The 13,107-nt window shown below is 39.1% G+C and overlaps 1 protein-coding gene across 1 annotated transcript in view; it reads right to left on the bottom strand.

The window, feature by feature from the left end:
* LOC121387826 (deleted in malignant brain tumors 1 protein-like) overlaps nt 1-13,107 on the bottom strand; it is an 81,551-nt gene that overhangs the window by 4,152 nt on the left and 64,292 nt on the right. Inside the window, 4 exon segments of the mRNA XM_041519049.1 lie at nt 13-171; nt 9,531-9,869; nt 10,317-10,661; nt 11,451-11,786. Coding sequence (XP_041374983.1) covers nt 13-171; nt 9,531-9,869; nt 10,317-10,661; nt 11,451-11,786 — 1,179 coding nt within the window.

Genomic DNA, 13,107 nt, shown 5'->3' with positions numbered 1-13,107 from the left:
CCTTCTTGTGACGTCTGCGGTACCAGACTGTCCCCGCCACGACGCCGAGTGCCGTGAGAACAATCAGCACCACGGGGACGGCAATTGCCGAGGGCGGGATCACGTGATCTGGAGACGATTTTACGTTCTGTGCTTCAAAATGTTTGTGTGAATTCGTGTCAGTTGCAAGACCTGAAACGAACATTGTAAGGACTTCGTTTTTTTGACAATATCACTAGAACACACTGATATATTAATCATCAGCTGTTAGATGTCAAATATTTGGTAATTTTGACAGTTGTAGTCCAGGAGCATTAGATTAAAAGTAGGTCAAACCCGGAAATAAATAGTACATAGCTGAATGTTTCAATATAACAGCAAAATATTATATTAGGAACAACAAATCAAAGCCTTTAAAGTTCCCTGGTGTAATTTCTTCATAACAGAGGTAAATGTCTAACAACTATTTTAGCATTTTCTGCTTAACACGTTTTTGTTTTCAAAAGAACACATTGTCCCGTAAAATAAAATAAAAACCTCTATTAACTTGAAACTTGACAATGACATGGCTTTCGATACATTTTACCATATTATACAAGAATGTTTTCTAACATTGGTCCAAATCGTAGGCAGTTTGACTTCTAAGAATGTAATACCTTTTTTAAAAGTTACACCAGCCCACAACATTTATTCGTGTGTATAATTAGGACAAAATAACATAAAATGATTTCCATAGGTTAATATGAAAATACTGAAATATATTTTTTTAATGACAACACTTTATCAAACCTTGACAGTCATTTGAGTGTAAATATTTTAAAAAGTAAGAGTAAATTTAACCTAATGTTATTTTACTTGTGTTGAATAACACATGTCGATAACAATACATAGCATAATAACACTAGCTCAACATGAACCTCCCCACGCATAGGGGCAGGAGGTAGTAGAGCGGAGGGTGGGTGGTTGGTGGGTTGCTGGTAGATCCATGCGTATAACATGCTGTTCCGCCGGCTCCTGGTTCGGTGCTGGTTCCGGGAATGACTACACAGGAACAGCCGCCGATGGTCGAGCCAACGTTAGTCTGAAGGGTCCTAATTGTTGGAAAAAAAGGTTCATTGAGGTGGGCCTTACGACGATGTTATTAGTCGGCTTGGAAAGAGGTCTGGTAGGTAGCACATCAATCTGGCAGGGAGGTTGGTGACACTCTGGGTGTAGTCCTCAGTCAGTGGCAAGTTCAAGATTCTATGGATGATTCTAAAAGTTTGCTGCAAGCTACTTCCCTCCTCTTGACTTGAGGCTGATCCTTCGCCAAGAGGAACAGTCACTGGTGTTACAGGGACATGCCTGGGCACGAATTTTCGAAGCCATCTTAGCTACGGCATATCGTACTTAGTTATGAGCAAAATACGAATGTAGATTTAAGATACGACAGATTTTCGAAGGTATCGTAAAGTTCTCTTAGTGTGTCATGATTTACGATATTTGTCGTAAACAAAAATGGGAACTCTCATTAAATGGAGATAGAAAAGATGGGGTATTCTCGGTTACATCATCAAGGAAATTCCCTCTAAACTTGATATCGATACAGCCGACTTGGCAGAATGGATATTATGCAAGCGTCCGAACCCAAGACAAGGAAAACCTGGGTTCCACAGAATTACACATTTTAATTTCGAATGAGGGGAAGACGTCCAACATTATTTTCTCTTTTTTAGGCTGGTTAAAAGTGATTAGTCTACATTAGACCCATAACACAAAGTACTATACACATAATTCAACGTTTAAAATTATTTGAGTATGAATATTTTAGACGAGTGGTAAAGCCCTCGCTTTAAGCGCGGTCGGTCTGGGATCGACCCCCGTCGGTGGGTCCATTGGGTTATTTCTCGTCCCAGCCAGTGCATCACCACTGGCCGTGGTATGTGTTATCCTGTCTATGGGTGGTGCATATAAAATATCCCTTGCTACTAATGGAAAAATGTAGCGGGTTTTCTCATTGAGACTATATGTCGAAATTACCAAATGTTTGACATCCAATAGCCGATGTTTAATAAATCAATGTGCTTTAGTGGTGTGTTAAACAAAACAAACTGTAACTTTATACATGTACTTTAATAAAAACAACAAAAACAAACACAAATCCAAGAAGGAAAATGGATACAGCCTAAGGGGCCGTTCAAATATTTGTCCCATCCTCCTACAAAAATGTGGGGGGTTTTTGTTTTTACTTAAATAATTTTACTTTGGTTTGACGTAAGAAGAAAAGTAAAATTGATTTGGATTTTTTTATAACTTTTTTGTGTGCAGCTTAGAAAACAATTGCTTATAAATAAATAATTTGTAGTAAATTTCATAGTATGAAAATGGCGTTCCCTGTGGGAACAACTATAGAACTCTATAACTACCTACGTTAAATATTGTTGCCGTGACAGTGTATATGAGAAGGAAAAAATACCCATTAAAAATAAACAAAATATTTTAGTAATAAAAAAGTGCGTTACGTAATGTTGTTCAGTACACCAACTCATCCCATATAACGCTAAAAACGTTTGCACATGCATCCACCCACCCCCTCGAGCGTTACGTAATATTTGAATGGCCCTAAGCTTGTCACACAACGTATTTTACTATCTTAATAATGCAGTATAAATATTATATTTTATTTGTAAAACAAATCATTACATTTTTCATGTACCACTAAGTCATTTCAAATATTAATTTTGAAAAAGTATCATGTCTATTTATTATTACTGTAAGTAGTGAAAATTTGTCAATTGGGTTAACTTCAGTAATATTTTTTTTATTTGAGTTTTCCGATACATTATTAAGGTGCACTTCATTTAGGTGCTTGTGTCGTCTTCAACAACCCCGATAAGGTCCCATTATATCGACTGGTAAATTTTCTGAAATAGGTGGCGTAACTGTCAAAGGTCACGGTTGGAATACACTGTTTTAAAGTGGACATATAGATCGGACTTTAAACTTTTAGATCTGCGTTCACAATTTTATGTCGAAATTACTTTCTTTTTTTAATATTATTAAATAGTCCGATCCTCTCTTCTTTCTCTTATTTAATTTTTGAATGTCCTTCTAAAATGCTCCAAATTATATAAATATTCGGCCGAGCAGTCAATTCTTTTTATTTTTGGCTTGTAACTTTCTTTTTTCTTTTTTTAATTTATTCTATTAACTTTTTTACTAATTGCTTTTTTCAAAATTCTGCCCATTTTCAACTCTACCCCCCCTTCCATCCCGAGTCAGGCCACCGATCTTATCGGAGGTCGGACTCGGGATGGACGTGTTCGAAACCCTAGTGGTATATGGGCACGTTAAACTAGTTATCATCATCATCATGATCATTTATAGTTTTGACGGCAAAAAACTGGGGAGCTGTATCTTCGTCATTATCATGAAACAAGAAGTAAGGCGCCATATTGGTTTCTAGTCTATGAGAGATAAGAACCTGTCGTAGGATCTACGATATATTTACGATATTTTGGAGTTACGACAATTTCGAAAATACGCTACGACATTTGCCGCAGTGACTTAGACAGATTTACGACATATCGTGGCTAAGATGGCTTCGAAAATATAGGCCCTGACCGGCTCGTCGACATGTATCACGTGTTCTTGATGGGGACGACAAGGCAGACGGAGACGGACTCCGGCAGTTAAAGCTGCCAGTTTTCTGCCACATGAACCGACCCTGGCGGTGTTGAAGCAGTTGTTCTGGGGGCCGGCGAAGTAAACAGAGCCGTCACCAGCTGTTGAGCTGCCGGCCTTGGTCCCCTTATCCTTACAGGCTTAGGGACCCCATAAACAAAGATCAATGTAGCCACACTTCCACTACGATTAACTCTAAATTGAGTTAATACTTCGAAGATTCTGGTCATCGCCTCCAATGTGTGTTTGTGTAAGTGTATGTGTGTGCTGTAGGTGCTGCGTGCGCGCGTGCTTACGTGCGTGTGTGTGTGGATCTAAAACGTTTGTTTTGTTTAACGACACGACTTGCGGTAAGACGTGTTTGTTTCGCTTGTGCACACTGCACGTGCTTTCGCGGCTTGACTTGGGGATCCTTCACTTTGTTGTTTTTGTCAGCGAAGTGAAGTTTTCTACTGGGATGTATGCGGCCATTGGAACTGATTGAACGCTGGAACGCTTCTCGTTTCGACAGTCTGCACCACCAAGTTGGATTCTTTTTTTGCGAGATTCCTCACCTCCACGTCATTTCTCCGGCTGACTATGTTGACTTGTTTTTTTAATATTATCAATAGTCCGATCCTCCCTTCTTTCTCTTATTTATTTTTGGACTGTCCTTCTAAAATGCTCCAAATTATATAAATATTCGACCGAGCAGTCAATTCTTTTTATTTCTGGCTTGTAGTTATTATTATTTTTAATTCTAGTAACTTTTTTACTAATTGCTATTTTGAAAATTCTGCCCATTTTCAACAATATATATATATATATATATATATATATATATATATATATATATATATATATATATATATATATATATATACATACATACATACATACATACATACATATATATATATATATATATATATGTTGTAATGGACCCTAATAGTATGTCCATTAATTATTATGAGTATTTATAGTAATGTATGAAATCACGTGATTAACACGTTAATGGCAAACAGCTGATTTTGACACTTTAGGTGAGAGTAAATTTATTTTACGTAATAAGATATTTCGATAAACTCTGTACATGTTGGTACTGATTTCACTGTACTCAAAATAGCCTAGAATTATATTGTTTCACTTAGTTAAAGTTATTTTGGAGTTTAAAATATTCCTTTGTTTGTGCGTATTCGCAGACGAATTCATCGATGTCCGCCATATTGACTTCATCGGTGTTGTTGCCACAGGGGTCGAAAATACAACACGTGTTAAAAATAAGTTTATTTGTTAACTTTAGACCGGCCTCGGTGGTGTCGTGGTTAGGCCATCGGTCTACAGGCTGGTAGGTACTGGGTTCGGATCCCAGTCGAGGCATGGGATTTTTAATCCAGATACCGACTCCAAACCCTGAGTGAGTGCTCCGCAAGGCTCAATGGGTAGGTGTAAACCACTTGCATTGACCAGTGATCCATAACTGGTTCAATAAAGGCCATGGTTTGTGCTATCCTGCCTGTGGGAAGCGCAAATAAAAGATCCCTTGCTGCTAATCGGAAAGAGTAGCCCATGTAGTGGCGACAGTGGGTTTCCTCTCAAAATCTGTGTGGTCCTTAACCATATGTCTGACGCCATATAACCGTAAATAAAAAATGTGTTGAGTGCGTCGTTAAATAAAACCTTTTTTTTTTGTTGTTAACTTTAAAACGTCGTAGAATGATGTTAAATGACAAACCTATTTGTTTATGTGTGCAGAATTACTCTGATATGCTGTACGAGTTTACTAGTGATTTTTATAGGACTTGGTAGTCTATTTTTATAGCACAGCTTTTGGATACATTACCACAAAATAATGGGGCATGGTTTTATGTCGACTTATATCGTAAACTGAATTGTTGTATAATGCCCCACTAATTCCGTTTGGGGCAGAGTTTGCCCCTTCGTATCTACTGTATGAAAACTAAGAAAACAAGAAGCAATAAACGTAAATGTTCGAAGCAAGTCGAACGGCTGACTCGATGTTTGTTCTATAAATTGTGCAGCCAATACTTGATTTTGGGGCAGTAAAGTGCACATGTATGCTCTGTACTAGTAGATTCTGGATTCGTGTGGGGCAGAACCTGCCCCACGTTATTTATTAGGTTATTTAGCATTTTCTTTGTAAAATAGATCCGATCTGGTGTATCGTCCAGCCAAATTACGTAACGCAATTATTTCGATGACGTCATGTGACGTGATATGAAAAGTATAAAAAGCGCGAAGGAACGTGGGCCGTCCATAGTTTTCAACATTTTCACAAATGTACAAAGAGTACTAAAAGTGTACATCCCCAAAATGAAAAATGTTGAACGACATTTTTCACTTTCAAAAGAAGAGTACGCCGGCCCGTAACTCCCCCCCCCACCCACCCCACCCCCACCCCCCGCGTACGGTTTGTACGCTCGTGAAAATATTGATAATTATTGACGGCCCCATATCACTTTGCACTTCAGTGTTAAAGTCATGACATCTAAAATAATAATAAAAAGAAAATGGAAGATTACCTTTAAGACAAATAGTTAACTACATTTAGAATGGAGATTAACACTGTTTACAAGCAATTTAAAGCATTTAAACCAAATGAAATTATGATTGTCCTTGCATTCCTAAATACACTGCGTTTGCTAATTTCGTAGCTCAACTTCACTTGAACACCAGACAGGATCTACTGGATAATGATGTTGATGTTGTTGTGTTATTTTGGCTGCTTATCTGCTGCAGTAAATAAATATGAACTGATGTTTTCTACCATTCCGGGTGGCTTACATATATATATATATATATATATATATATATATATATATATATATATATATATATATATATATATATCTTATATTTTTCAGATCACATACTTTAAGAATTAGTTAACTTTGCAAATTAGATGTAAATTAATCGAGGTTATGGCACTAGGTTTATTGATATTTAAGCAAACATACTAGGGTGACAAACCCTAATTGACGTATGCATTCATAGTCATCAAATAGAAACATTTCAATAGCAATTTTACACTGAAAGCTGTCCAGCGTTCAGAAAACAAAAACACGGTAAGCACTAGTTATTCAAAAAGACCCTGCGCCACATATTCTTACTTCATTTGAATATTTAGTAATGGCGGACTGGAATTAAAGTTGAGTGTACAGTTTACAAACACACGTTGTTTTAAGCTTGAAATTATACGATAAAAAGATTATTACCCTCATGTGTTTCGGTATCGTCAATATCATATATTAGGAATAAAAATAATATATATATATATACCATTTTTATTCTCTCTCTCTTTCTCTCTCTCTCTCTCTCTCTCTCTCTCTCTCTCTCTCTCTCTCTCTCTCTCTCTCTCTCTCTCTCTCTCAATTCATGTAGTGTTTACTTAGCTACTAAAGATAAATTAATCGGCACATGTAACAACAAATATGCACCATTTATAAAAGCAGTGCAAAGTTTAGCATTATCAAACAGTAAAAATGCCAGTAGATGAACAGCTCGCTGAAAGTCCCGGCCTGTCCAAGGGAACTGTTGAATTTAGCATTCAAAAGAAAAGTGGCGTCAAACGAAAATTAGTTGTTAGGACAATAGAAACGAAATTTGAAGCAATCAGCGCCGTTGAGCAAAAGATAAAATCAAAGTCAGAAATAGCGAAACAATTCTCTATTCCATCAAACACGCTGTCTACGTGGATAAAAAATGCTGACAAAATTAAAGAAGCATATCTGCAGAGTAATTTCAATCCACAACGAAAAAAGATGTGAACCGGTATGCATGAAGAAACAAAAAAGGCCGTGTTAGAATGGTTTAAACGTGTACGTGACCAAAATCTACCAGTTTCAGGTCCACTATTGATGGCGAAAGCTGAAGAATTTTCGGCTCGACTTGGTGACAATGATTTTAAATGTTCCACAGGATAGCTTGACAGATTCAAAGAACGACATGGTATCAGTTTCAAAAAAGTGTGTGGTGAATTGAAGTCAGTCGATGTTAACAGCGATGAAATGAACGAGTGGTCGAGAAAGCTGAAGTGCATAGTTCAGGAATACGACGCGTCAGACATTTTTAGTGCAGATGAAACAGGTTTGTTTTACCGAATGCTGCCTGACAAAACACTTGAATTTAAAGGAGTTGACTGTAAAGGGGGGAAATGTATCAAGAAGAGGTTGACCGTGATGGTGTGTTCCAATATGTCTGGGTCAGAAAAACTGCCTTTATTTGTAATCGGGAAATCTAAAAATCCTAGATGCTTCAAAAATGTTAAGACACTGCCGACACAGTATGAGGCAAATAAAAAAAGCCTGGATAACCAGTGATATGTTTGCAACGTGGTTACAGAACCTAGATAAAAAATTCTATCGACAAAAAAGGAAAGTTGCAATGGTAGTTGATAACTGTCCGGCGCATCCCAAAGTGAAAGGGTTAAAAGCAATCACGCTAGTATTCTTGCCACCAAACACAACAAGTAGAACACAGCCGATGGATCAAGGTATTATTCACAACCTCAAAGTTCATTACCGCAAGCTGGTAATTATGCGTCAATTGAAAGCATATCCCTGTCCCGAGTCAGACCCCCGATCCTATCGGAGGCCGGACTCGGGATAGGCGTGTTCGAAACCCTAGTGGTATATGGACACGTTAAACAAGTTACTAAGCTAAGCTAATTGAAAGCCTATGATGAAAAACAGACTTGAAGATAAGTGTGCTCGATGATTTACGCATGGTCAATCAGGCATGGGGAAAAGTAACGCCGACCACAATTAAGAACTGTTTCCGACACGCAGAGTTTGCAAAACCCGATGGCCAGCCAGAACAAGACAGTGAAAATTACTCAGACGACGACATCCCATTAAGCAGACTGTGTGTACCAATTGCCACTTACGCCAGCTTGGACGACTATTTGGACACGTGTGAGACCGCGACCGATGACAACATTATTGACACAATAATCAGTGCAAGAAACACAACACCTGATGATGACGATGATGATGCTAGTGATAACGACGACACCACTGCCCCTCCAAAACGACTTGATGTTGTGAGAAACTGGATTGAAACGACAGAAAAAACTGTCCATCTACTAGCCAGGTTAGCCCAGATCACAAGTCAGGTTATGACAGAGGACTTTAAAGCCACAGTTGCAAAGCAATCAAAGGTCACAGACTTTTTCACCGACTTAGTTTCCAACACTGACAAAAATTACTGATAAAAAAAATTGTGTTGTTCGTTCCCTTTCTTTGGGTATTGATATTAAAACAAACCATAATGTGTTTGTTTTTTGTTTGTGTTCTTGATAAAATCATGATTTTGTGTTGAATAAATGTAACAAATAACTGGGTTTTTTTTTATTTTTTTTAATATGTTACCTATTGTTAAACATATAAGCAAATAACGTTTGCGACTCTCGTCCAACACAACCCGGCAATAACCGTGACACTGATTACTTCTGATGTCCGGATTTATATTCCGATTCGACATTATTTGACATGATACTGAACTTGGCAAACTGATTGTTTGATGTTTGTATATTAGTATCTTTGGTATACTCATGGACATGACTGGGGGGGGGGGGGGGGGTGTAGGGTTAGAAAATATAGACAAAACAGTTCATATTCGAATCGCCCCTGAATATATCGTTGACTGTTAAGTTTGCAAACAAATATGTTTGGCATAATTTGTATCATCGACTATTATGTTTATCTCGAGCCACGGATATCTCGAGCTTGGTGGTGCGGTCCCTTCAACATCGAGATACCGAAGTTTGACTGTATATCTTTATCTATATATATATATATATATATATATATATATATATATATATATATATGATTGTTCTAATTGCTTCTCTTTTCATCTGCATTGGCGACAGCCTTCTTTGTACATACCTGATGCCGCACTTCCTTTACAAAAGACTCCCACATCTTGAGCATGCGTACAGCCATCGACGTAAAACCCACTGTAGACGCAGTTCTGAATACGTCGCTCTGCCCCAGTGCACCCAACGTCGGACATCCAGATGCGTCCAGTTCCAGATCCAAAGCGCCCGCCGTCTGCTTCCAGTCCTGTCTGATAGCCCATCTGACGGCAGACGACAGCGGCGTCTGCGTCCGTCCACAGAGGTCCACACACCGTGCCCCACGTGTTAGGTCCGCTCACATACACCTCCAGTCTTCCTGAACTGAGGTCACTATCAACGTCATTAACCAGACGGGTGTCCGTAATGGCTGAAATGAATAGAAGATTTTGTTATGGTAAGTGTATGTGGCTGATTTCATTCACTGGGTGTATGTATCAAAAGAATCTTGTGCACGATAATCTTGTTGCCATCAATAAGGAGAAACACGTGTTACAACGCGAATTTACTTTAGGCTACTCTAAGGTAGGTAGACTCATTTGGAACATGCATATTATGTAGACAGGACTGCCAATTGCGATAAGAAAAGTATATATTGAAGATTCCTAATATTATAAGTTCTACATTGGTTTAAGAGAAAATAGTGATTCAAATACTGTGCTTTAAGGGCTTTTTTAAATGTTCTGCTGTAAGTTTGTTTTAATGCAACATTTTAAAATGTATTTTGTTCGAAACAAAAAGCATCAGAAATGATTGAAGATAAAAGTCAACAACAATAAAATTAAATTAAAATGTTAATAAAGTTAAATACACGTACCAAGAACTGAACTGTAACATCTGACTGCCAGTGGCACATGGAACTGATCTGCCAGTCTGTTTTTATTGGTTCTGTTAAATCCATCTGACGAACATTCTAGCAAGGAGTTCTCCTTTCCTGAACACTCCATGTGATGGAGCCACACATGAAGGGGCGTGTTGGACTGGGCAAAACGCAGACCTGAGATGGGCAAGCCGTCAGGGTACCCTATGCTCTTGCAAGCCACCTTAGCTGCTGCGGTCGGATTTAACATTGAGCTGCAGAACATCCCCCACTGTCCTTCCACTCTCATGTCAATCCGGCCTTGTGTTGAGTCCAAATGACCAGACAAGCGGAAAATTGTTTCTGAATTAAAATAGTTCTATGGTTAAAAGTATAGAATGAAACCTGCTTTAAACAGACCGTACAAAAACACTAAAGCACTTATTATGACATCGGTTGTTCAGTACACGCCAGATTATATTAAATTAGACGATTTGAAAGTGTATGTGTATAGTGAAGTGTGTGCTGTGTGTGTATAGTGAAGTGTGTGCTGTGTGTGAATAGATATAAATACAGTTAGAGAGGCACACACACACACACACACACACACACACACACAGAGAGAGAGAGAGAGAGAGAGACAGGAGAGAGACACAGAGAGAGAGAGAGAGAGAGAGAGAGAGAGAGAGAGAGAGAGAGAGAGAGAGAGAGAGAACTCTGCCTACATACACAAATACCTCCCTGTCGGTGTGTATGTCTACATATTTTATGATCCGTAGAGATATTAATCTACTCTGTAAAGCGCTGTCAATCCAGGATCGATCCTCGTCGGTAGGCCCATTGGGTTATTTCTTGTTCCAGCCAATGCACCATGACCACGGCATGTGCTATCCTGTATGTGGGATGGTGCATATAAAAGATCCGTTGCTTCTAATGAAAAACATTAGCGGGTTACCTCTCTAAGACTATACGTCAGAATTACCAAATGTTTCACATCCAATAGCTGATGATTAATAAATCAATATGCTCTAGTGATGTCGTTAAACAAAACGACTTTAACCATTTTATACAATGACTCATTTGATAACGATTGCCTCTTACTGACTTAGCAGAGCAGTGCTGTGCCATTAATGGCTACACTCAGACACTTACCGCTACGAGAGCACAATATTCCTGCTCTCTGGGATTCAAAGTCACACGAACTACTTGGCGACCTTCTGAAGTCACAGTCCTTCAGTGATCTAGCTCTTCCATCACAAACTACACGGGCTGCCTGTATCATTTTCCGTGACCTTGACCTCACACGATCATGACTGCTGGGTGCGTACGTGACACCCCACGTGTAGCCGAGGTCTGTGCACGCCAGCTGAGCCGCTGCATTGTTGAGACCCGTCAAACAGACGTCACCCCAGACACCACGTCGCTTTACTTCCAGGAAACCGCGAAAGTCAGAGTCTGAACTGTCAGGCACAATCCGTATTTCTAGACCTGGTACAAACATAAACGACGATTATCAATCTACCTCTTATTGACGGTGCAAGAAGGATGGAATATCCAGTAAAGGATCTCCTCGGAAGTGGCTGCCCTCCTATAGACCGAGGCAAGAATCAACAACTATTTTGCCAAATGTCCATTCGACTCTGCATTGTGCAGAGATACGGCCCTGATCACCTGATCATGTATTATGGTTTTGTCGTTCAGATTAGTGTATACACTATTTTGTCTGCACAAGACTGGTTCCAAAAGACTTTACGATAGAGTCATGATGGTATGCAGCCGTCACTCACTATCAGATGCGTTGTCTACAGACACTATAAGAGGACTGTCACTTTTATAGTGCATACTAGTACAGGGTGCAAAAAACTTTATGCAGCTTCTGCAAGCAAAGGAATGTGTGAATGCGTACACGAATATGCACAGACTACTAGTTCAAGCAGCAAGGAACTGTCAGTATTTTACACAAATATTGCTCAAAGTATCTTATTGGAGAAGAGCCTTCAATAATGTCAAACAAATGCGGTTTTTAACAGGTTTTTATTTATATAAGTTGTTAGACAGCCGAGTTACTCAGAAATTCTGACAGATTTCCCCAAAAGGGTAATAAACTTATTCAAATGCAGAAACATGTGAAAACATTAGAGCTAATATGGAAGACTATAAAGTACTTGGATCAGACACCCTTCTATAAACACTGTCCAAGACATTTGATCGCCCATTTAATTACACATACAGTCCAGTTAGTGCCGACGAAATGGCATGTAACTACACATACAGTCGAGTTAGGTCCAACGAAATGGCAAGTGACTACACATACAGTCGAGTTAGGTCCGACGAAATGGCATGTAACTACACATACAGTCGAGTTAGGTCCGACGAAATGGCATGTAACTACACATACAGTCGAGTTAGGTCCGACGAAATGGCATGTAACTACACATACAGTCGAGTTAGGTCCGACGAAATGGCATGTAACTACACATACAGTCGAGTTAGTGCCGACGAAATGGCATGCAACTACACATACAGTCGAGTTAGTGCCGACGAAATGGCATATAACTACACATACAGTCGAGTTAGGTCCGACGAAATGGCAAGTAACTACACATACAGTCGAGTTAGGTCCGACGAAATGGCAAGTGACTACACATACAGTCGAGTTAGGTCCGACGAAATGGCATGTAACTACACATACAGTCGAGTTAGGTCCGACGAAATGGCATGTAACTACACATACAGTCGAGTTAGGTCCGACGAAATGGCATGTAACTACACATACAGTCGAGTTAGGTCCGACGAAATGGCATGTAAC

This window comes from Gigantopelta aegis, chromosome 2 (genome assembly GCF_016097555.1).
Source record: "Gigantopelta aegis isolate Gae_Host chromosome 2, Gae_host_genome, whole genome shotgun sequence".
In the NCBI taxonomy this organism is placed as follows: domain Eukaryota; kingdom Metazoa; phylum Mollusca; class Gastropoda; order Neomphalida; family Peltospiridae; genus Gigantopelta; species Gigantopelta aegis.
Note: the sequence above shows the minus strand (reverse complement) of the source record. Positions and strands in the feature narration are given on the sequence as shown.